At 31.8% G+C, this 26,051-nt stretch overlaps 3 protein-coding genes across 5 annotated transcripts; 1 reads left to right on the top strand and 2 right to left on the bottom strand.

The window, feature by feature from the left end:
• Positions 1–908: 908 nt before the first annotated feature.
• Positions 909–4,706, bottom strand: LOC133689767 (uncharacterized). 3 transcript variants are annotated; one of them, XM_062109810.1, is made up of 2 exons: positions 4,567–4,706; positions 909–2,307 (listed from the first exon to the last, which is right to left on the bottom strand). In XM_062109810.1, the coding sequence occupies exon 2, from the start codon at positions 2,194–2,196 to the stop codon at positions 1,453–1,455; it is 744 nt and encodes a 247-aa protein (XP_061965794.1). In that variant the 5' UTR covers positions 2,197–2,307; positions 4,567–4,706; the 3' UTR covers positions 909–1,452. The 3 variants fall into 3 exon arrangements, with proteins under 3 accessions (XP_061965794.1, XP_061965776.1, XP_061965785.1); XM_062109792.1 differs by having other exon boundaries at positions 909–2,380; XM_062109801.1 differs by having other exon boundaries at positions 909–2,368; positions 4,567–4,700.
• Positions 4,707–15,789: 11,083 nt separating this feature from the next.
• Positions 15,790–20,372, top strand: LOC133676534 (hsp70-Hsp90 organizing protein 3-like). The gene is made up of 7 exons (XM_062098215.1): positions 15,790–16,843; positions 18,913–19,201; positions 19,310–19,395; positions 19,480–19,703; positions 19,788–19,854; positions 19,945–20,004; positions 20,100–20,372. The coding sequence occupies exons 1-7, from the start codon at positions 15,950–15,952 to the stop codon at positions 20,211–20,213; spliced, it is 1,734 nt and encodes a 577-aa protein (XP_061954199.1). The 5' UTR covers positions 15,790–15,949; the 3' UTR covers positions 20,214–20,372.
• Positions 20,373–23,495: 3,123 nt separating this feature from the next.
• LOC133700496 (pectinesterase inhibitor 10-like) lies at positions 23,496–24,660 on the bottom strand. Its single transcript, XM_062124044.1, has one exon. The coding sequence runs from the start codon at positions 24,523–24,525 to the stop codon at positions 23,905–23,907; it is 621 nt and encodes a 206-aa protein (XP_061980028.1). The 5' UTR covers positions 24,526–24,660; the 3' UTR covers positions 23,496–23,904.
• Positions 24,661–26,051: the final 1,391 nt, after the last annotated feature.

The following is a 26,051-nucleotide window of genomic DNA, read 5'->3' on the forward strand; positions in this document are numbered from 1 at the left end:
TATAAAAATATGCTTGGAAAACCTTTTTTAAAAGGAAAAATTAATTTAAAAGTTTTGAGATTTTTCTTTGAATTAAAAAAAACAAAATATATTCCAGAGAAAACCAAGTATTTTAATACTGGATCTGTATCTTACAGTGTATAAATACAATCCAATACTATGCAAAATTGATAGAAAAACACGTGAGAAAATCAAAAATATTTTGAAATGACCCTTGTAATTTTTTGTTTTTTTAATATATATAATATTATAATATATTATTATTATTATTATTATTAAATATATTGGGCTGGGATAATTGCCTAAACCATCTTGAAAAAAACATTTATTCAAAAAAACTCATCAAGATACTTATGTATCAATTTATCCTTAATACATACTCTTCATACAAAAAAAAAAACCCAAATATCTATTTCTTACTACCATTTACTAATTTGGTTTTTTCAATCATGAAAAAAAATATTTTGAGATTTTATAAATAAAAAAAAATATTAATAGATTTTACTTAAAAAATATTTAGTAATGTTATCTATTTAAAATATTTATATTACATGTATAATTATATTTTATAAAATTAGCTATATAAAAATATATAATATGATAAAAAAAAAATATTTAGCCATTACAGTTTTTATATATCATTCTCTTATTGTAAATTGTTAAATAGTTACATATAATATTCTATACATGTTAAAAAAATATATTAATGAGTTATTTTTCAATTTATTTTCTATAATATATCTAAATACTAGAAAATATTTTCTAATTTATTTTTTATAACACTACTAAATATCAAAAAATAATCTAATTTTTAAGAATTCACTTTCTAAAAATTTATTTTTCACATAAATTACTTGTTAAAAAAAATATTTTCCTGCAAATAAATATTTTCCTTAATTAAAATAATATGGAGAACCAATCATGTATTACCATAGAAGAGTTAATTATTAGAAAAGCATACAAGCCTCAACATGCATCGTAGGAGAGCCTGATCCCAATTTATCTCGTTAAGGAAGTAAGGCCTTCCATTAACGTAATTAAACGCTGGAACATAAAATCAATACATTACAGTCTATAGGATCACAAATTACAACATTTGGTAACGAAATAGATAAAAAGTTGCCGGAGGAAAAAAAAAATAACCTTCTTCGGAATGTCATGCCACAAGTGTCTCTAGTGCATCTAGTCAACAAGATATTACTCCCAATCTGAAAATCGCAGCATACCATGCCAAGTAGATCACGAAACTTCAAGTACCACTTCACACAGTTTCAATAGCATGCCATGCTATCATTGGAGAAAGATTCCACGATTTATTAGCATATTTATTATGGAAGACGATATCCTTATTGTAAAGGAACCAGAAATGTAACAAAACTCTCTCAATTGCCCTTGTAGTTCGTTCACCCAGTTCAAAATTTTGATTCAAAGAATGAAAACGATGAATTTTTTTCAGTATTTGCCCCTCCACGAAGACCATTTTAGTTTCAACTGGTATGATAAAGGAGAAATACCCAGAACTCCACGTGCTAACCTTGGATCAAACACATCAAAATGTACCCGACTCAGGGTGTCCAAGAAAACTTGGGCAGACACAGCTGGCAGAAGCATTGAACGAGCCTCAGTGGGGACTGTTCCAGCTAATGAACGAGCCTTCTGCAAATGAACATTGGCTACTGATGCCATATCAAATACAGCATTACATAAACTCTCGCGTGAATCCAAGCGGATTTCAAATCGACCTCCCTCCTTAACCAGCAACCCGTGTTTGGCTGCCACTTCAGTTGGTATGTAACAAAAGTGTCGGTTGCGACTAGCATGATATGGAAGTGACCTAAGCAGCAAAAGAAGGCCACTTGCCTTACCAGCATGTGATGCTGCATGATCAGCTGCAGTGGACCTGATACCACCAGCTTGAAGAGTCATATACAAAAGGGTTGATACAGTGTCCTCGGCATATTTTTCCAACTCTTCTATTGTTTCTGGGATGTCAGTAACCTCTCTCCTAGCATCGTTAATCCGAGCTTCAACAGGCCGTTTCAGCCAGCCCCTGCTAATTCTATTCTCAGATATCACTGATGAGAGAGCCTGGGCTGCTGGGTGCTCAATTACTTTGTTAGCGTAGATCTTATCTATAGCTTCTTGCCACCACAGAAGGCGCATAAGACCAATCCTGGGATCTGAAGCAACATCCATAGCTCTGGCAGTTTCAACATTGAAGGCACGGAGTGCGAATGCAGCCTTCCGGATGTTAGGAGGAAGTTCAAGGAGGCAGAGATAGTGATGGTAATCATAATTTCGCACTTGCTGTACACAATAGGAGAAAGCTGTTCGTAAGCTACTAGAAGCACCGTTCATCAAATCGCCACTGTGGTTCCTCCTATAAATGCATGATAGTTATACAAATGGCAAGTCTAAATGATGATTTAAAAGAACAAAACTCACTTTTTTATATCTGGGCAAAGTAGATTATTTAGAAAACCATAGAGGAGAAAGATCCACTTTAGTTCCACGAGATCAGCAATTGATTCACAATTTTGTTCACTTAGATTCCAAATGGTCTAAGTAAAAGGACAAGTAACAATGAAAGGAGTAAAAATCTCATAAATTCATCCATGTAACTTGCAAGTTATAGAACTTGCCAGTAGTGATAAAGCACTTCTAGTCATGCAAGAAAGTGGTGGTGGTTGCTCATAAACCAAACCGAAGATGTTAGCGACAAACTTAAGATGTCAAGCATGTCACACATGGTAACCCTTTTATTAGTGATAAAAGCCATTTATTAAAGAGACTCACTGTAACAGTGTTAAACATGCACGAGATGCACACTTCGGCAGGTTGTCCAAAACAGTGCCTAAGGATGCTGGCAGCCATGCCAACAATGGGAGAAATCGGCAACGCAAATTTATGCGGTTGTAGGTTCGTCAAAGGAAAATCAGCAGCGCAGATTGTTGACGAACATAGGCTTGACGATGGAATGTCCAAGCCAGGCAGGAAAACTCGTCAGGGACTTAGGCTGACGAGAACAAGGGCTGTCGAGGAATTTGGCAGCGAAGACATTGACAGCCTGAACGTAGATGCGAATTCAGCAGCGCGCAACGGCTTGTGCAAGTCATTGGTTCAACTTGGCACGATCTGAAACTTGGACGAAGGACTGTCCAAGGCATGTGAGTGACTCAACAGATGACGCAACAAGAGCTAGCAGTTGGGGCTGCCAGGTGGACATGCAAAATGTGGGTTAGTGGCAGTTATGGATATCCAAGATCATGGGATCATGGGGGCTGAAAACGTGGGGGCTGACTAGGGGTTGCTCTCAACCCACTAAGATCATGGGAGATCATGGGGGAAAACTACCCACTATTTGGTAGATAATGGGGCCACTATGTTCATGGATGAACATGGGTGAGATAGTGTCCCGCTACTTCCTTAAAAGTAGGAATGGGGGGTGTGCCTTGTAAATGCTTGTCTATAAATACTTATTGTAGCTCTTGGTTGAGGGGGTGGCATGTATGGGCATGCAGCAGCATGCGTGGGGAATGTTCAGCATGTAGGGGCATGCAAGAACATGTAGAGCACTAGTTAGAGGTAGCTTGGTGTAACATGCAATCTTTGATCTGTGTACGAGATCAATAAAGGTTGGGAAAAGTTCCTGTAAAGTTTGCTGTGCACTTTGATTCTTATTCTTACTTGTGTATTTCGTTTGCTTAGTTACTAGGCAAACACGAGTGGGATTGGTGAGGGAAGGCTGAGTTTAGTGAGGCACTAGGTTGCCGCACGGGTTTATTCGCATAGCAAAAAATTACCCCGTGACACTCACCGTGCAATATCTTATATTACAATTGAATTAACAGAGTCAGTTTCAGTTCATTTGTTACTCGAGCTGAACCACTTGCATTATTCTAGCTCTCCATGTTTTCTCTGTGAGCCAAGAAACCGCTCACAGAATTTCAAGATTTCAAAGACAACGATTCTCGTGGAGGACTTCCACATATGATGTCAACGTACACGGGTGGGAACAATAGATTCATTGTTTCCTTGATATGTCCTGGCCATTACCCAATATCTTTCCTTAAAAACACAACCCAGTGCAGAAAACAGAGTGCTTCTAGGGAAATAAATTGTGCCCAAATTTAAGATTACTGTTAGCTCAGAGTGAGGAAATTACAGGCGGTAATCCTTATAGATCAAGCATGTCGATTTTCAAACCACACGAGATCTTAACATTACAGTTTCGGTTGTCTCTAGAGAAATATGATTGCATAACTGGAAGCTTTAAATTCGAAAATTGATGAGAAATTAAAATCCAACAAACGGGTGGTAGGTGGAAACTAGGAGTAAACACAAAGCTTACAAATTTGACAACAGATCATTGACAAAATGCAGCTTAAGCACGTTTCATATAGGCATTTAATCAAACGAAATGAGGGCATTCTAAAGCATTAGCCCTTTTGCCTTAAAACAGGAAGAGCACAAGGCAACCAAATCTATACGAGGAAGTAACAGTTATAGAGCAAAGAAATCAAGTAATTTAAGAATAATCTTCACGCAGGAATGATTGCAGCTTACCGATAGAGAGAAAAAACAAAGGTGAAGCTTTCAAAAGGCAGAGCGTCCGGATTCCTTATGCGATGTTGGAGAGAGAGAGAACATTAAAATGTTCGTGTGGCATCTACAAAAACCTACCTCGTGGAAGTGAGATTCAGGGCACCAAGGTTGTCAATTCCGTTCCGTTCCGCCCAGAATGGCCGAAACATTCCATATCAATTCAAAAAACGAAACAAAACGGAACAAATTTCATCTCATTTTAAATCTCGGTCCGTTCCGGATTTTTCGGCTAAATTCCGCCCGAAACGTTCCTGTTCCATTCCACATGTTCCGTTCCGCTCTTGAAAAGCTATTGAATCAAATTGAACCTTATTCAATTTAATTAATTAAACCACCCAATTATAAAAAGCTCTTTTTATTACTATTTTCTATAACAATGATATTAATAATAACATTGAAAATTATTATTACTATTTTCATTAATAATGATATTAATTTTTTAAAATTAGATTTATCACTAATATATATGGTTTATATTCATGTTGTTTTTTTCATGTTTATATTTTGTAGGAATTTGAGCAAAACAAGGGATGCTTTAGATTTCATTAGCCTTAATAACATTGACCTAACTTTATATTTAAAATATTTGTGTTAAAACATTTTACTTTCATAATATTTTGATATTTTGTTTAAGTTGAATTACTTTAAGTTAAAGATCTATTTAATCTTGACTATTTAGAAATATTTTAAATTTTGAAATTATATTTGTTTGGCATTGTGTTTGTATTGCATAATTTATAATTAATTTATCTTGAATTTGAATTATGTTTGTTGAATATATATATATATATATATATATATATATATATATATATATATGAACAGTACAACCCCGAAACGGCACGCCGAAACACTCCGAAACTGAAACATTCCGTTCCAATTAAAAAAACGAAACACCTACCGAAACGGAATTAACAACCTTGCAGGGCACTGATGTCTCCACGAAACGGCACCATCTCCAACAACACTACCTTCCCTCTCTCCCTAAACGCTGCGTTTTAGCCCTTTCCTATTTGTGTTATTCACAATCATCAATGAAGCATATAGGATAATTTTGGTCAAATCGAATTTTGAGTTTTGAGCTGGACTGGGAGCCTCAATTAGTTTAGGAGTTCACCGGTCAGATACCCTAAATTGTTGTTATGATTTAATATTTATTATACTAAGCCCCAAAAAACGTTTTTTTTTTAATAGTGCAAAAGTTGATTTACAATAATTTAGTGTTTTAACTCAATTGTCAACATGAAAAGAATAAAAAAAACATGAGATCACAGTCAATAAATAAAATGTTATTTTTTTCTTTATAAAAATAAAAGGCTGAAAACAAGTTTGATAGCAAAATAATAATAATAATAATAATAATAATAATAATAATAATAATAATAATAATAATAATAATAAGCTAAGCAAGTCTAGCCTCCTATTGTGGGTCATGTGATATGCCAAGTCCCTTTTTTTTTTCACTGGAAAAAAACTTACAAAATTCATCTACTTTTTAGCTTTAACAAGATGCTTAAATCCTATTATAAATTTATATTTGATGTTTAATATTTTTTATTATTATGTATTTGATAGAAAAATATTAATACTAATAATAAATTATTCATGAAAATTCATTTTAATTTTTTTTATTTTTAAAATTTTAAAATCAATTTCTAATATGATTTTATCATATTTATTGTATTTTTATATTTCAATCACACGTAAAATATGAATATATTATTTTGATATTTATTTAAAATTATTTTAATAATTATAAAATTCTTTTAACAGAAATAGTAATTTTAGTTAAAAACATTGAATTCATTAAGATCAATAAAAGATATATTAATAAAAAGATTTATCTTAATTGAAAAAAAAATTATTAGACCTAAATATTTTTTAGCGTTTAAAGAAACTTTGTCACATGTTGTGCACCGCAGGCAAACTAGTATTTTCACTGGTTAAAAAATAAAATATTCAAATAGAATTATAATATGTTACATTGTGTTTACATTTTTGTAATGCTCTAGATCTCTAATTTGATATGAATATTGCTATTTTTTTCTTCTTTGAATGTTTTATTTTATTTGACAAATTGATATTATGATAGTTTATGTATTTTGCATCTAGTCTCACATATATTTGTATTTTAAACTTTGATTTTGTAAAAATTAAAATAACTTGCTTTTTATTCATAATATTTTATTTATTTTGCATGTAAAAATTTATTTTATAATAGTTTTAATCAAATATATATTTTTTTAAACCTATTTTTTTAAAATTATAACTAAAAATATATTTTTTAAATCTATAATTTTTAAAGTGCAATTATGAAACCTACTACAATATTAAACACGCATAGTTTGCTGAAAAACAATTTTAAGACTATTATTATAAATAATTTAGTGTGAGTTTTCTTTATGTTATTGTGAAAGAAAATATTTTTAATATTTTATTATATAGTGCAACAGACGGAGATAGTTAGTTGAAACCAATGCGAAATTAATCTTTTTAGCTTAATTATTTTCCTTCAAGTTTCATATTTTTTTTATATATCCTAAATATTAAAGACTAATATTTTTTTAATATATACAAATCACATAAAGAACCCTTGTCATTTTGTATTTTTCTGGTATGATATGATTAATTAGAGATATTAAAAAAAAAACTGACCAACCAAAAAAAAATGAAACAAAAATAAAGAATGACCAAAGAAAATACAACATGAATAAAAAAAATACAACAACAGTAAATAAATTGAAAAAAAAGCAATGAAAAGAAAGTCAAAAGAAGCAATTTAGGCCTATCCAAATTAGCACGTCAAATATGCAACTTGATCGTAATACTAGGGTAACCCCATCAAATACAAATTGAATAAAACTATAAATCTCAATTATCAAACAATTCAATGTTAAAGTGTCAAATTGAAGGGAAAATATCAATTTTAAAAAAAAAGCAATGAAAAAAAACTTAAGTCAAACCGGATTAACTCGTTAACCTCGTAATGAAAGGCATAAAATTGAGATAATCCCATAGGAAGGAAAGTGAAAAAAAAAAAGATATTAAAACCAATTCTCAATCAAACAAATTTTAAAGGATAAAATTATTTTTTAAAAAAAAATATTGAATGATTTTACCTGATAACGAAGCAAAAAAATAAATGTGAACACGATAACTTTTTAGAAAACAAAATGAAAAAAACAAACATTCAAAGCTCAATTTCTAGCAAAAAAAAATATTGAAGGATTAAATTGAAGAAACAAATATAATCCAAAAAAGTAAAAAAAAAAAAAGAGAGAAAACTCGACCCAAGCCCGCTTGGGTTAGCATGCAAAATTTATGATCTTGTTGTGACACTGAGATAACCCCGTCAAAAGAAAATTGAATAAAGTTAAATTATCAAATAACTTAATGTTAAAGGGTGGGGTAACTCATATTATTTTTAAAATCAATGAAAAATTCAAAAGAAAAGGAAAAAAAACAATAGAGCCCAATCTTTAATTAAATAAATGTTGAATGATGAAACTAAAAAAACAAAAAATATGAGCTTGAAAAAAAAGGACAAACCCAAGAAATCTCCTAAACTTGGGTTAATATTTCAAACTCACAACCCATGAAATCTTAGACATTGGCTCAATCAAGAAGATCAATTTTCAACTAATTTAATGTACAAGCATGAAGCTAGAAAAAATATCAATAAAAAAATAGGGATTAAATCTGATAAGAAAACAAATAATAAAAAAGAGGATGAAATTATGAAAAAAAGTCAATCGTAGAAATTACATAAAATAAAACAAATAGCAATAAAAAAAATAGAGACTGAATCTGACACAAGAAAAAATTAAAGAATGATGTAATTAAAAATAATTAATTATATAAATTATTTCATATAAAATAATTATTAATCAAAAGAGTAAAGACCAAATCTAAAGAAAAACAACTTCAATAGTTGCTTTGAAAATTTAAAGGGTTAGGCTTAAAAATTAATGGGGAGAGAAAAAAAAAGATCATCCTTGTCGAATTGAAGGTTCATTGACTACACACACCACGTAAGAATGGAGGGGGCATAAAGATTATTTGAACAATGCCTTGAAAAATAACATTTAGTTTTCGGGCGATACCCCATGTGTTGCCTAAAATGCAAGGCCATTACCCACGCATGTAGTGCATTCACCAGCTACTCATTTGTTTTAATAATATTTATATTTGTTAAATTACCAAATAGCCCCTAAGTAAACTTGGTTATAACAAAAAAAAAACATAATAAAGATGAAAAAACCTTAGACACAAGTTAAAGAAATTTGATTTGAAAGGTAATTATGGGATTTCACTATGCTTAAAAAATTAAAAAGATTAAAACAAACCCTTTAACGCAAGTTTATTTTTTTACTTTTAAGAGTAATTAAGTAATTTTAATGTGTTTTTCATAACCCAAATTATGACCTTCGTTTTCAAAATATCTTCCATGAATAAGAAAAACAAAAAATTCAAAAAAATGTGTTTTAGATGCATTTTGCCCATCACATGCTTTTTTGTAATTTTCAATTATTTTTCTCCCATTGATGTCTTTTCAAAAAATTTAAACTCAAAGAATAAATTTTCGACAATTCACGTCCATTTGTATTTCTTAATTACTTTTCTTATTGAATTGATTTTAAAATTTTTGTTAGAAAAAAACAAAATATAAGAAATATAAGAAAATTAAGAAATCAAAATATATAGTAAAATGCACAATTGGGCTAAAAGTACGAAGTAAGAAAATGAGGGACCAAAATAAAATCAAGTTATTCAGGGGCAAAACAATTGGAAGGAAAATGAAAAAAATCTTGCCTTATTAATAATAGAGGAATCTTACAAGAAAATAAGGGTCACCATGGAAAAACCCTAGCTTCCATTGGGCTAAAAAAAACTATGATAGAGTGAGTATGATATAAAGAAAAGAAGAGAGTGTGCATGGAAAATTAAAAAATCAAGGGAAAAAATGTGAGCCTCTCTTTCTTGAAAACCTAAAATCAACTCTCTCTCTCTCTCCCCCCCCTGCTGCTCATGCACTCATCAATTTTATTTTTTTTAAAATACAAAGACCACATTTTTCAATCCCTTATTCTAGCACAAAAGATCAAAAGGAGAAGAAATATAGAAAAAAAAAATTTTTGTGAGTGATTGCATCTTCAACCCTTTCTCTTGCTCGTTTCTTTTCCACTGACTGTTCATCTCTTTTTCACTATTGACTACCACACCGCTTGTAACATAATAGACCTGAATTAGTCTAATAAACTTCAAGATTGTCTATTGTTATTCCCGATTACTCTAACAATGTCTACTTCATCTACCACGTTTCGTATAAAGCTTGATGAAAATCTACATAGTGGTGTGCTTCGAGATCCAATTTCATTTTATTATATTCATTTTCACGAAGTTATACAAAAAATAAGGCGTTTTAAAAAAATTAATCCCATTTTATGCAAGTATTTTTTATCCAACAAGTTCCTCTAATAATTTATCTATTTCACCTCTTTCTTGGTTAATTGATCATGTAAACCAATATATTTTAACTTCAAGTCAGATCTTTAAATAGTTTTAGGTACTTACATAAGACATCTTTTGATTTTGTGGAAACCACCAAATTATCTTTAGACGCTTTATTCTTTTCAACAAACCCTTTTTAACTTTTCAATAATATTTATTCATTAAAGTTCTTCAAGCACATAGGTAAGAGAAACACTTTATTCGAGGTTATCATTGATTTTTATACCCTGGTAGTGAAGTTTCCTCGAATAAAAAAGTTTAATTCAAACCATCTCAACCTTTTTATATGGTATGTTTGTTCTTTAAGGATGTTAGTATGAGAAAAAATCTCATCAAAATTGCAAAAAATTACCTTCCTTTTTAGTTTATTATATATTCCATTTATTATTTATAGTTTGTGCTCTAGTTCAATTATGAGTTTGGATCCATGAATCCAACTAAATACCTGTGGATCATGCTTTGATTAAAATTTTAAATTCATTAATCTCATTTATACACTTAATGCATGCTTTGAATCAATTGTACTTTGTACTCTAGCTTGACATCTGTAACTCATGTTTTAAAATTGACCAATAATTATCTTTTTATTTTTAATATTCGTCGTTCATATTTTATTTCGATTATGCATTCATTAATATAATTATCCATTCATTTACACATTTATTATACCCTTTTTTTGTTGCTAAAACATCATTTATTCAATCAGCTCTTATTTTACCTTTCTGACCACTCATTTATTTTATTATAGTTCAAGCATTCTATTAACACTTTCAATGCAATACCATCAACCCCTCGCACTACAATCGCTCATCCAAAACAACTTTAACAAACTATGAGCACTCAAATAAACTAGAAATCTTTATATTGTCCAAGGCAGCATCTGATTAAAAAATTACACATCAAATAACAAAACAAATAAAAACTACCCAAATTCCAACCCAATTGAAAATGGGGATTAAATTCTCAAATGTAAGCAACGAAATAATAATGATATTGTCTTAAAAGCCTGCTTAATATTTCCCAAGATATCATCTTCCTCATAGTTTATCACCTTCACGTAATAAATAAGATTGACATACTTTACCATTTGACTATTATCTGTCACCTATTTCCCCCTCAAATCAATTGAATTCATTTATATTTACCAACAATTACTCTTGTGACTAGTTTAACCACTCTTAATGTAAACTTCGCTCATATAGTCCACTTAGCTTTCTTAAGAAAACAATCTCTGTTGATATGGACGGCTTTTATCTTTTTAAATCAATAGTCCCCGTCTATATGTCCTCTTTTATGATTTTATCTTTGATCATTCTTGAATTGTTAACCTGATAATTAAATATTTTAAAATTTCAAGAACTTTTAATTCTTTTGTCAATTATTTTATTAAGTCATTAGTACACTATCCAGGGTAACCTGACCAATCTAACACAATCTTTTTTACAATTATCGCGTATAAGTTTCTCCTCTTAATTACACCATCCTATACAATATATTGTTCATCAGTAATACCTTTCAAATTTATAAAATCTATTGAACCACAACTAAAAGCTTTGTTACCAATTGTAACAACCTGTAAATTTTAATGCATCTTTATTTATTTTATGTTATCATACACATGTAAATAAGGTAATTTTCTTTATTTAAGGACCTTTCTTAGTACTGTAATACCCCATATTTATCACACGTAATATTTTTTTTCATTTCATACATATCCATCTTATAAGAGATTTTCTTTTTATTAAAGTAGAAGATTATTTAATTTTAATAAAATTTCGACAGAGTTTTTCATGCACGAGGACTATATCCAAAATTTCATCTCGCTTAAAAATACTTGCAAATAACCATAAAGACCCAAACACAATAGCTCATATAGTTTATAATCAAAGGTAGCCTCAAACATACCACTCAAAACATAACCCTTAATTATTATCATCCACCATATTTTTTAACCATTATATATGATAATATCTTCTTAAGAGGAATGCAAATAAACATACATACATACATAAAAAATTTGAAATACTTAAACAATTCAACATTTTACTAATTACAATATTAAGATATTTCAACATAACCCAAACATTAATTAATTACATGTCATGATATAGAGTTTATAAATTTCTACCTAACAAGACTAAAAAGATCTAGCTAGTATGCTACTATTGTGATGGTAGATAAGATGAGCCTTATATATATATAGAAGACAAAAACAATTAGTTATAGAGAAGTATAATTTACACTTACATATCATAATACTATTTTAGATGCACACATAAATACAATATTTAGCTTTTTATATAACCATTCCTTTTTCATTTTCAACCTTGCCATTACGGTTTACTCATTTCTACATGACTAATTCTGATAGGTAAACTTACTAAATTTACACAATTAGTCCCCATCAAAGCAATTGAATTCATTTATATTTACCAACAATTACTCTTGCGACTAGTTTAACCACTCTTAATGTAAACTTCGCTCATATAGTCCACTTAGCTTTCTTAAGAAAAGTCTTTGTTGATGTAGCCGGCTTTTATCTTTTTAAATCAATAGTCCTCGTCTATATGGCTGATTTAATTATTTCCACTAGTCTTTAGTTGTTGTTTATGCGATCGGCTTAATTATTTTCTCAAATTATTAACCCTCACTTATGGAATTGATTTATTTCTCTTTTTAATGATGATTTTTTATATTTCTTTTTAAGAATCATTTCATATTTAAATAGAAGTTTTTTATTTACATTGTTGTAAATAAAGAGGCGACATAACAGACACCTACCTGATGCTCTTGTGGAATTCTAATATGCATCTCAAATGAGTGTCAAACTTTTCAACTCTGTTAACACACAATACTTTTCAAATCATCTATTATCTTTACTCAATCATTCTACTTCAAGCTGAATTCTAATATGCATCTCAAATGAGTATCAAACTTTTCAACTCTGTTAACATACAATATTTTTCACATCATCTATTATCTTTACTCAATCATTTAATATCTAATGTTATTCATCCATTTTTTTTCTCCTGTAATTCATTTTAATGCTCGCAATTTAATCCAATATATATTTTCTTATTTCACATTTCACTAACATGCCAATTTGGATACCACATATACACAACATTATCTTGATTTGAAATCCCCAACTCAATTTTTAACATCATAACACTATTACAATACTTACATCTACATAATTTCACTAAAATTTCATATTCCCACTTTCCCACATTTAACCCCATAACCAAAAGTCAAAAATTTATTTCACATAAGTCACCATCAAGATTAATTTGTTTCCATCCTTATATTTTTACCACCCATTACCCAAATTTTCAGGCATTTTATTTAACATGAATCACTATAATGAGTTATATCATTCCACCATTATACCAATAAAATTTAACAGAACAACATCATTAAAACATTTACATTTACACAATTTTATCAATTCATATACTTCCCTTTTCACACATTACAAAATAATCCAATATCTAAACACTTTATTTCACATGAATTTCGATCATGCTTCAACGTAATCCCACCATCATACCAAACTCAAACATCCACAATATCATTAAAAACATCCTATTGTAATTTTGTCCAATTTCCATAACATAACTAAAGCATAAAAATTAACACAATTAATCCACATTAATTCCCATCAATTTAAACACATTACCATTGTCATTCAAACCAATTTAAGCATAATAACATCACTAAACACTAAACATATACAATTTTGCATTACTTTATATATTTTCAATATATCACTGAAACTAGTAAACTTTTAGTACTATACCTTACTAAAGCCAAATCATTCTTAAACAACATCATTAGAATACTAAAATCAACACCATTTAAATCAAATTCCTAAATTCACCAAGTTTCCTAAGCATGGCCGACCACTAACACAACAACTTTCCATAAATTGGTTTTTAATTTCTCAAACTTAACCCTTACTTATGGCATACACATTAATGTGAAAACAATTAATATAGTTTAGCATTTCTATTCAATATTCATATAAACCCTAAAATTAAAAAATTAAGGGTTTTTCATTTCTTCATATAATTGATATAATTCAAACCATTACTATGCATTCTTAAAACTCAACAATAATAATAAATAACTCAAATTAACATTCTAACATAAAAAATTATGAACAATAATTTCATGAATTAGGGGTTTTACAATTCAAAATCAAAATCAAAATCAAAATCCAACTAGAAATTAAAATGAAATGGTTAAAGTCTTTTACCACAACTAAATCATTTAAATGGATGTGTTTCTTGCAAGGATTCCAAAGTTTCCTTATTGCTTTTAATTATCCATGTTTTTCATATTTGAAACCCAAACTTCCAACCTCACTCTCACTCTAAGTTTCCCCTAACTTGATTTTGTTATAATGGATAAAAATCACTAAATCATATTGTCATGCCTATATTCTAAGTGACTTTAAAGAAGAAAAGAGAAGAAAAATTGAAATCTATAAGTTTTTCCCCATTCAATATCGTCGACGGGTTTTAATAGTACAAGAGGAGGATTTCCCCCCTAAAATTACAACAATGCTACTCATTTAATAACATACATGGTATTTTCATCAAAACTCTAATTGCTGATGTTTGTTGTTATACAGATTCTTATTTGGTTTGGCTTGAGATTAGTAACTAACTTACTAGGGATTTTTATCCCCGACCATGAGAATTGTTTTCTTAGTTTATTGTTTTTTAGTTGAAAACTACAATATTAAACACAGGATTTACATGTTGTGTTTTATTGAATTTTATTTTAAATTTTATCCTTCAATATTTAATTGATTTTGAATAGATTTTCATATTTTTTTATCATATAATAAAATAAAATAAATTTAATTGAATCTAGTAGAGAATCCATGACTTGAACCATGAGTTTGATAGGTTAACCCAAGTTAAATTGAACTATTTTTTTCTTTGTTTTTTTCTATGAATTTGTCAAGTCAACAAAATCATATTAGGACTTATGATAATTTTTACATGATTTAATTTGAAAAATTAAGTTAGGAAACAGTTTGGTGGAGACTTTTTAAGTGTACCCCATTGTTCTAGGTTTAATAGCAATAACAAAATAAATTTTACAGCCTAAATCTTATGTTTTATGTTTAGAAAAATCTTGGTCTAACCTCAGGATAGGATCTCAGGATAGGATAGCACGTGAAATAACCTAACATGAACAAAAAGATGATGATGATGAATGATCTTATATATTTTATTGTTGTTTGGCTAACATGAAAGAGAAATGATAAAAGTCAATTCATTTAACATTAAAAATAAAAAATAAATAAATTATAAGAGTTAATTTATCTAAACTGAAAGATTATAAATTATAAATAAAAAGGATTAGAAAGATTTCCTTCTTGGATCCTTAATAATTATTATCCTCATGACATTCTCAATTTTATCTCTCTGAATTATTTCCCTTTTATCCATTTTCTTTCAACTTGACAAATAGAGTGTAAAATTTAAAATAAAACCCTTTTAAATTCCAAAAGATTTGATGACAATAGAGTCAAATTAGTCAAAACAAAAACGCATCTTAACCAGAGCCTTACCCTTACAATCCCCGTCACCAAACACCCTCTTCCCATCCAGCGAAATCGAATCGAATTAGTAAAAACCACAAGAAAGAACATTCCAGAACTCACTTTCTTACCAGAACTCTCTCGTCCTCTTCTTTCCCTATATGACCCCTCTCTCCCTCTCACTCTCACGCTCACTCTCACCTCTCTCTGAAAGAAAAAAAGTATCTCAAAAAACCCCCCTAATCCCCTAGCCGATTTAACTCGACGCCGTTCAACATGGCCGAAGAAGCCAAAGCCAAAGGCAACGCTGCCTTTTCTACCGGCGATTACACCGCCGCCGTCAAGCACTTCACAAACGCCATTTCTCTTTCTCCAACTAATCACGTCCTCTTCTCTAACCGATCGGCGGCTCACGCTTCTCTACACAACTACGCCGATGCTCTACAAGACGCTAAGAAAACCGTTGAGTTGAAGCCGGACTGGTCCAAAGGCTACTCTCGGCTCGGCGCCGCTCACCTCGGCTTGCACCAAATCCAAGACGCTATCTCTGCCTACAAGAAAGGACTCGAGATTGATCCTAACAATGAAGGATTAAAATCTGGCTTGGCTGATGCTCAAGCAGCTGGCTCCAGAAGCCGTGCAGCGCCACCGCCAAGTCCGTTTGGTGATGCTTTCTCCGGTCCAGAGATGTGGGCGAAGTTAACGGCGGATCCGTCCACGAGAATGTATTTGCAGCAGCCCGATTTTGTTAAGATGATGCAAGAAATTCAGAAAAACCCTAATAATCTGAATCTCTACTTGAAGGATCAGAGAGTGATGCAGGCTTTGGGGGTTTTGTTGAATGCGAAGTTTAGAGAACCGAATGCAGGGGACGATATGGAGATTCCGGAGGGGACTTCCACTCCGCAGCAGCCTGCGCCGGAGAGGAAGGAGGAGGAGAAGGTGGAGGAGGAGAAGGTGGTGGAACCAGAGCCAATGGAGGAAACGGAGGAGAAGGAAGCGAAGGAGAGGAAGGCGCAAGCAGTGAAAGAAAAGGAGTTGGGGAATGCTGCTTATAAAAAGAAGGAATTTGAGAAGGCTATTGAGCATTATACGAAGGCAATGGAGCTTGATGATGAGGATATTTCGTATTTGACGAACCGTGCTGCTGTTTATTTGGAGATGGGAAAGGTAAATTAAATATTTTGATGGGCTTTATGATTTTCAAATGATGTTAGAATAAGCTCTACATGAGTTAAATGATGCTTAATCTTATTGAAGTAAAGAAATTCTGTTAATGATATCATAGGCTGTTAAAGGGCGAATCTTTCATTTCAACATAGAGCTCAGATTATAGCATTGATAATCTCTCTTTAGTGACTATTTGAAAGGAAGAGTCTTAATGGAGAGAGACATAAGCATGAAAACAAATCTTCTAGTGGAGTTATATATCTGTTCCTTTCTGCTTCCTTTTATTAAACTCTACCATTAAGCAACCTGTTTTCTCTCACCCTTTCCTTCACAAGTTTGGTCCAAAAGGAGTTGCAAGTTTTGGCAATTATTTCAGTGAACTATATTACTTGAGAAAGAGATACTATTTAAGTGTTTGGAAATTTGTCTGGAAATTGATTGAGTAGTGTGAAATTGGGTTATGATGCTCATACTTGAATGGAATTTGGGCATATTTGTCCTGTTTTTCCTAATAGCAATCTAGATAAATTTAGGTGATCGCTTATAGGCTGATTAGCTTACTCTGCTTTGATGAAGTTTGTGATTATGCTAACAGGGACTGGCCTTTTGAGGCTTCTGTTTATGCCTTCTTCTGTCATAAATTTGTTCGTTCTGTTATGTTTTTATCTGTGTGATGCAGGACAGCTTTGAAGGCTGTTTTGAATCTGATTTTGGAGGCTGGTTGGGGCTGTATTGAAGTGGGTTTTTTCTGGGAATTGTAGAAACTATTAGAGTCATGTTAATAGGGTTTCTATGAATCACTCCTAGATGATAGAAAAAGACCTAAAGCTTCACACCTAGGGTTCTTTGGAATCACACCCAAGGGAGATTGATTCACACAATCAAAAGCAAATTGATGGAATTTTTATTCATAAACTGTTATTCATAATATTGAAATTCTACATGCGTATTTATAGAGTTCTAGTAGTCCTAATACATTAAGGACTTAGATTCCTAAATAATAAAATACCAAGTCTATGTCGAATAGGAAAAACCTAATAAAGCTAGTTGTCCCTTGGGATAAATAAAATACTAAATAGAAATTAAAACCTAGATTCCTGATTTTCCAGCAATTACAGAAATCCCCGTGCTTACAAAAAGACAAGTTTTGTATCCTATAGTGTCCACATCATTCTCCCCTGTTTGGAGAAAGCTCGAATCCTTACCTTGATGCAATGCCTTTCAAATAGGAACCAAAAATTCTTCTTAGTTGGTGACAGTAATGATTATATGATTTTTTTTTTACCATTTTCACCATCAAAATCAGGAATAATGAAGTCCAATTGTGTTGCTAATACCACTTTCTCCTTGCTTTCGTGGCTTTCATTAGTGTTGTGCTCAACAGGTTCTTTCTTTGGTTGAGCTCCATCAAGTGTGACATATAGCTCTTTAGGCTTTGTAAGGGCCTGATTAGAGAATTCTTTTTCATCTCTTTTACTCTCTGCATCATTGTCAATCTGAAATTCCTTGTTTTTGTTGATCTAATGCTGCTTGCTCCTTATTGAACCTGGCAGTGATAGATGTTTCCATTGAATTCTACCTGGTCTCTGTGGATTTTAGTCTTGTTTCCAAATTGTGCTTGAAGATTTTGAGTTTTGAATTCAATTCAGTGACGGTGATCATGGTTGAAGAAGAATGAAACAAAATTTCAGAATCTTGAAGCTTTGATACCAACTGATGCAGGACTGCTTTGAAGGCTGTTCTGAATCTGACTAAGTCTATGTAGAATAGGTAAAAACCTAATAAAGCTAGTTACTTATTAAAAATCTGGAATATGAAAAACCTAATAAAGCTGGTTTCTCCTTGGGACTAATAAAATACTAAATAGAAAATAAAACATAAACCTAGACAAAGTTTCCAATTTTCCAGCAATACCCTTGTCTACAAAAAGACACAAGTTTTGCTTCCTTTGTTGTTTTCGCATCACTGTGCATGGTTTTCCACTGAACACAGTAGTAGCATTTAGCAGCATTTGTTACTATTTGATTTCACCTTTACCCTCTCTCTGATCCAATTACTGTAATTTCCAGAATGCCGATTGTATTGAAGATTGTGACAAAGCTGTTGAAAGGGGTAGAGAGCTTAGATCAGATTTTAAGATGGTAGCAAGAGCATTGACAAGGAAAGGAACTGCCTTGGCAAAAATGGCAAGATGCTCGAAGGACTATGAACAAGCCATTGAGACCTTCCAGAAGGCCCTGACAGAGCATCGCAATCCTGACACATTGAAGAAACTAAACGACGCAGAGAAAGCAAAGAAGGATCTTGAGCAACAAGAATACTTTGATCCAAAATTGGCTGAGGAAGAGCGTGAGAAAGGTAGCCATTCTTTATTAATATTCAGTTGCTGGTTATTCCTTTGAATGGCACTTAATTAATACATTTCCTCACATATATGCATATTGTGCTGGTATGCATTTTCTGCAGGCAATGAATATTTCAAGCAGCAAAAGTATCCAGAGGCTGTTAAGCACTACACAGAATCTTTGAGAAGGAATCCTAAAGATCCCAAGGTAATAATAGCCATCCAAGCATTTTCTTATTTAGGCAACAAGTTTCAGCTGTTCAACTCTAATTCATGGCTTTGCTATTTTCAGGCATATAGTAACAGAGCTGCATGCTACACTAAACTAGGAGCTCTGCCTGAGGGATTGAAGGATGCAGAGAAGTGCATTGAACTTGATCCAACTTTTTCAAAGGGTTATACAAGAAAAGGTGCTGTTCAATTCTTTATGAAAGAGTATGATAAAGCTTTGGAAACTTATCAGGAGGGTCTGAAACATGACCCCCATAACCAGGACTTGCTAGATGGTGTCAGAAGGTATTTATGTTCATCTAGATTTGTTTACATTTGAGTGTACTCGTAGCTGGGAGAGTCTTGATTGCGCTCACACATATTTTACAGATGTGTGGAGCAGCTCAATAAGGCCAGCCGTGGTGACCTAACCCCTGAGGAACTGAAGGAGAGACAGGTAAGATTGCTTTTCTGACTGCTGTTCATTCTCAGAAAGTTAATTGTTATCTGGATCATGGTCTTGAGTTTGTGCCTTCCCTCTCGCCAGGCCAAGGCAATGCAGGACCCAGAAATTCAAAACATCCTCTCAGATCCTGTCATGAGACAGGTAAGGATCTAAACTGCCATATTCACCCTTTCCTGGCAAAATCCAAGATGGCTGCACTTGTGCTTGGTAATAATACATTTTGCCCCAATCTACAGGTGTTGGTTGACTTCCAAGAGAACCCTAAGGCGGCTCAGGAGCACATGAAGAACCCGATGGTGATGAGCAAGATTCAGAAGCTTGTCCATGCTGGGATCGTCCAGATGAGATAGATTTTTTATGAAAAAAAAAAACAGTTACATCAACATGTACCGTTTTTTGGTTTTGTTTTTACTTTTTAACCAGTGAATTGTAATTTCAAATGTGAATTTGAGTGGGACAGACGGTAAAAATTAAGTTGGAAAAGTAGTTTCTGAGATCTTTGATTTTCATATATTTGCTTGCGTGCGGCGGACACTTGTGCTTGCCCTTCATTAAATAGTGTAAAAGGATTCTCTAGGCTTAGCCACCTTGAAATAGATTCAACCACCACCTGTAAAAGACCAGTCCTGTGGGGATCGATCCTAAATGATTGTTGTGCTTGTCCCGGTCTCCTCCGTGACTGAAGGAATCCAAAGGCAGCTCTACCCCTGCCGCTATTCAAACAGAGAGGATGCCGTTTTTAGGTCGTTCCTCGGCATGGGGATTCTTCATTTTTCCTTTTCTATCTTCGAATTGGGGAAGGAAGCCTGAGATACGTGACGGATGTTTTAAAGGCATCATTTACAAGTTCTAATATGAAGCTCCTTCACACGTGCAAAATAAGTTAAAGGGAAAAGGAACTGCTGTTCTTAGGAATTAGAATTGGAGTTTTCTGTGTACTTTGAAAAACTGATAAAGTAGCACAGCTCTAAAAATATATGGGGATTTAAGATGTTTTTACTGGTCATACACTTGTAAGTTGCAGATAACGATTCTACTCGCCTTCTCAAGCCTCTTACTTCTTGCCTACAAAACCATAATTTACAGCAAGTCATATATAAATTTTCTGTTTCAAATCACAATTCGCAGAAGTAACACATCTAGGTGGATACAGTTCAATCCTAACTAACACAGTTAAATACAATTATTAACATAGCATAATATTTTATTAAAATTATATCCCATAACTACAACTAATAATCACCCTAGTTTGTGGACAGTCCTAGAGCACCACCCTAACTTGTCTAATTGGAGGACTAGTGTTTAACATCCCTGTAGGTGTTGGGACCAATATCACCCCTACTCGTGGACGGATCTAGGATGCTCGTGGAGGGACCTGCACCACCAATACAATTCACCCAACTCGAGGATAAGTCTATAACATCCATGTAAAGACCAACACCAACATCACTCCAGCTCATAGATGGGTATGAGATGCTTGTGGATGGACCAACAACAATAATACTCCCACGATAAGCAACCTCATCTTCTGCTAATGTTAATTCAAGACGCTCAACCTCCCTAACCTTTTGAAGTCCTATCATAACACAAATTAAATGTAGCGTTGGCTATAATACATCTCATTTCATTGACGCCTTCATAAATAGTCATTTTTGCTTTCTGAGCCTTTCATACTAAGTAATGAATCTTTATACATACATTAAAAAATAATTAGTACTCGTCATCTATAATAACATTAACAATATTTAATAAATATTACATGTAAAAATAAATTGCTTACCAGTCAATTATGTCTGCAATATTGGGGCACACAATGCATCGAATTGCGCTGATGTCTTAGAAAACACGACTAGATAAGTGTAATAAATCGTCGCGTAATGGTTAAATACCATCTCATGTAGGTATGTGCACCAATCGACATATGTTACTATTGAAATATACGATCCTTTATAGCATCCCAAAGATCTAGGTAAGTTGAATGACAACAAATTCCCCTTATACTTACCCTGACGACTGATATCATACATCTCGTTATCGGTATCAATATAATTTGATATGCGTTGAGATAGACTATATTGTCGCATTATTCATTCATTCCATCTGTATTGGTCATGCCCACTCACAACCTTAAATTCAGGAGTATAGGTTGTCATGTATTTATTTATAGGCTCAACCAAATTAGTATCCTCATCTTCCTCCTCAACCTCAACTCTATCAATGTGACAGTCATATTTATCGTCACTTGGTTTGGATTCTATATAGTAATATGAAGAGAGAATGCCATACCCAATTAAGGTTCTATATTAAAAAAAAAATATATGCTAACATTTGTCTCCTTATATACCCAATTAAGGTTCCATATTAACAACTTTCTATGCTGACATTTGTCTCCTTACATACCTAATCGAGGTTCCATATTAACAATTTTCTATGCTGATGTTTGTCTTCTTGCATTACCACCTAATCTAGATGGATAAGTTGCTCGTGATGTATGTGTGGTCTTCTGAGTTACTAGAAGAGTAGAGTTTTCTTGTCTAGGTTTACTATTTAAGTAAAACTATAACATATTAATCTCATTAGTGCTTTTAAATCCAAACATTGAATTTACACTTCCATTACTACAGATGGGTACACCGATATAACAAGTTCAACTAACCTCAATTGAAATTTTTTTTCAAGTAATTTCAACTTTTACTTGAAGTATATTATAGCCAAGCTAATCACATGACATTCTAAATAGTTTGTTAAAAGACATATCTAATATAGTTAGGAACTTATGACTTTCTCTATTATAAGTGACGTTGTTTTCGATACTGACAATAATACCACCATAAAAATATAATATTCTAATATTATTAGATATTTTGTCAGAAAATACAACATTACACAAGCTTAATTTATTAATATCATGAGTTTAATCAAAATACATAATTTATTAATAAAACCATAATAATAACATCATCGATGAAAACCTGAATTCATCAAATTTTGCCATCATGATTTTTTTATGAGATCACAGCCTTTTTTATTATGTTATAAAAATCTCTTTCGTACATTTTTCATGATTTTCTTATAAAAAAATATTTGGTTGTTGTATAATTTTTCATGATTTTCTTATAAATAATTATTTGGTTGTAAAATTATTTTTGAATGTTGTTTGATAAAATATTTATTTTTATTTTGTTTCTTTTTAAGAAAGTCATAATGGGCCCACATCACTCCCTCTCCTGAGCCACCATTTCTTAAGGCCTTGGATTGTATTTTTTTTTTAAATTCATTTAAATAAAATAAAAAATTATTTTTAAATTTATCTTTGAATGAGATCCTTACATTTTTTTTTATATTAGTGGACCCTCTTTTTTATGTCAATGATTTTTTTTTCTTTAAGTTTAATCAAAATCAATTATGATGTAATAAATAATATTAGATTTGAGATATAATTTAATTAAATTATCAATTCAACCAGCTCAAACTTTAGTTAGCTCGGAAACCTTTTTAGTAGTTCTTAGAGCAGATGATTCTCAAGCTTTCCGGAATCAAGTGTGTTTTTTCTCTTCTTTTCTTTCGCAGAATTCAGTGAAGAAATGGCAAGCAAGACATTAAATTTCCAAAGAAAGACATTACAATCGCTATGCCAAAGGGGAAGACATTAGTGCATATTGTATTAAATTTACGCCATACCATATTGTTGATAACAGCACATTGCAGGTAATTCACAGTACAATAGTCCCTAAACACACTGTAGTATCCAATAACATGCTTGCTGATTTCATACCAGAGGCCACGAAAGAAACTAGAGTTTTAGTTCAAGAAACCCAACCCAATTTGACTTTGGGGCAATTGAACCTCAAAGAACTGTTTCATAGAATACTAATCCACAACCATAGTGACCAAGTTTTTTTTATGAAACAAGATAGTATCTTCAGAAACTGCAGAAGACAGGGGTAATTCAGGCTAAAAATGCCTATATGCATGAGCTTTGACAGCTTGGGATTGGATTCCTTACAATTTCCACTGGAGGGAGATAAAATAAGGACTTCATTAAGGTAAGTTGGCTTGAGTTGAAGCATATCTATTGACAAGAGCCAAAGCATTACTGGTCAAACGTGCAATTCTTCGTATGTGTCTCTTAACAATGGCCGTCACTTTTTTATTCACGACCTCTTCAGCAAATCCATCCAAGCAGGTATCATCATCTGTTAATGCTGCACTAACCCATGTTTCTACATCACTCATTGCCTTGGAAAAATCTGACCCACCAGCATGACCAATCTCTTCCATGGACCTTTGTAGCTCATACACTGAGTCCCCAACCTCCTCTACACAATCTAACATGGCTGCAACCACTCTAGGCTCTAGACCAGGAATTTTGGACACCCTTATCATGAACCTTGATGTCGAGTTGGTGTCTATAAGGCTCACATTAAGGGCAGTTTTAGCTAGTAGTTTAGGGTTGGTTTTGATTGTGCTAGCATAGATTACGAGGGTATGGTAGCATAATTTAGGATAGAATGTGGTGTTATAACAAGAAGTTTTAATATATTCTATGTATGTGTTTCTTGAAGGTAGAGATGTAGTGGCTGAGAATGAGGAGTTTATAGGGGTAGAGAATTGGAGAATGAGAATAGCTGCCAGAGCAAGGCCTAAATAAGAAGTTTCCATTTCTCTCTATTTCGCAAACAAAGTAACTTTGTTGAATATGCGAAGGAAGAGAAAAGGATCCCCAATAATATAAAGGCTCGAGGACGAACCTGATTTTAAGGATGAAAGAGATAATGAAGATGTTCGTTAGAAAGGCTTATGAAATTGCGTATGAACCTTTCCTTAAGTGGTGCCCGTTTGACATTGACATTGATATTGATTCTGAAGTTCAATCTGTTTTTTATTAATTTTTTAAATATTTTTAGATTTTTTTGATATATCAAAATAGAAAATGAATTTTAAAAAATAAAAAATATATTATTTTAATATATTTCTAAACAAAAAATACTTTTAAAAATAATTTTTATCATATTCTTAAATACCCATGTACTTGACAAGTTATGTCATTGCTTTTACATTAAAAATCATATTCAGATCGGGAAATGTTTGTTTTCTTATGTCTTGTAGGTTGTTTTTTAAAGTATTTTTTGTTTGAAAATATATTAAAATAATATATATTTTTTATTTTTTAAAATTTATTTTTGACATCGACACATCAAAACGATTCAAAAACATCAAAAAAAATTAAAGCAAAAAAATTCAACTTTTTAAAAAAAACATGACATGTCCATAAAGATAAACAGGACCTACATGTCAAATACAAGACAAAAATAAAAAAAAAATTAATTTTTTAAAAACCATGACATGCCCACAAAGATAAAAATAAACGGACCTACATGTCAAAAGCAAGAGAAAAGAAAAGAAAAGATTAAAAATCTCAACTCTAATATCATATATTATTTTTCACACTATTCAAAAAATAAGAAAGTACAACAATAACACATGCTAAAAAAATAATTTATAGTAACAACACAACCATTAATGTATCATGCATAATCTAGTCATGTCAGGCTAATAACTTGACATAAAAAAAATTATAACTTTAGATGTGATAATTAAATCAATTTTAATTTTTTTCTAATGATTCTATATGCCTAGTTCTATAAGAAGCTTGACTCATTGCAACTAGTTGAGCTCCCAAAAAAAAAAACCCTCAAATTAGGCTCAGGCATATTATTTGTATTAATTTTGTTATTTTCTTGATTTTATGTTGAACTTGAATTTTTAAAAAATTTTCTTTTCTATTCTAGGATTATGATATTTTTTTTCTTATAAAGGTTAGTTTCTAACCTATTTAAAAAGTTATTAATTTTTCAGAGAGACAAAATATATTCAAATTATATTAGTTTTTACTTTTTGTTTTTGGAAAAAGTTATTTTCAATAAAAACACCCACCATCATCATAACCACTTTATTTATCACTGAATGGGCAGTCGTATAATCTCTACCGTAGGCTGTGACCATTTTAAGAGTTCGTTGTGGATTTGACTTATCTTTGTTCGAAGTGTTTATTACGCCGTTTTCCGACTAGTTTTCATAAATGTCAGACTAAAATAGATTTTAATCTTTGTGTTGAAGTTGACTCGTGATTAATTAACAAGACACATGATTTAATCAACGTTTACCTTTTCAGAAGGTATCTGTTT

This window comes from Populus nigra, chromosome 1 (assembly GCF_951802175.1).
Source record: "Populus nigra chromosome 1, ddPopNigr1.1, whole genome shotgun sequence".
Lineage (NCBI taxonomy): Eukaryota > Viridiplantae > Streptophyta > Magnoliopsida > Malpighiales > Salicaceae > Populus > Populus nigra.

Excerpts from the sequence above, each read along its gene's own strand:
- LOC133689767 (XM_062109792.1), bottom strand. The coding sequence starts at position 2,358 with ATGAACGGTGCTTCTAGTAGCTTACGAACAGCTTTCTCCTATTGTGTA.
- LOC133676534 (XM_062098215.1), top strand. The coding sequence starts at position 15,950 with ATGGCCGAAGAAGCCAAAGCCAAAGGCAACGCTGCCTTTTCTACCGGC. Across the intron at positions 16,844-18,912 it reads TTTATTTGGAGATGGGAAAG|AATGCCGATTGTATTGAAGA; the intron begins GTAAATTAAATA and ends TGTAATTTCCAG. Across the intron at positions 19,396-19,479 it reads GGAATCCTAAAGATCCCAAG|GCATATAGTAACAGAGCTGC; the intron begins GTAATAATAGCC and ends TGCTATTTTCAG.
- LOC133700496 (XM_062124044.1), bottom strand. The coding sequence starts at position 24,525 with ATGGAAACTTCTTATTTAGGCCTTGCTCTGGCAGCTATTCTCATTCTC.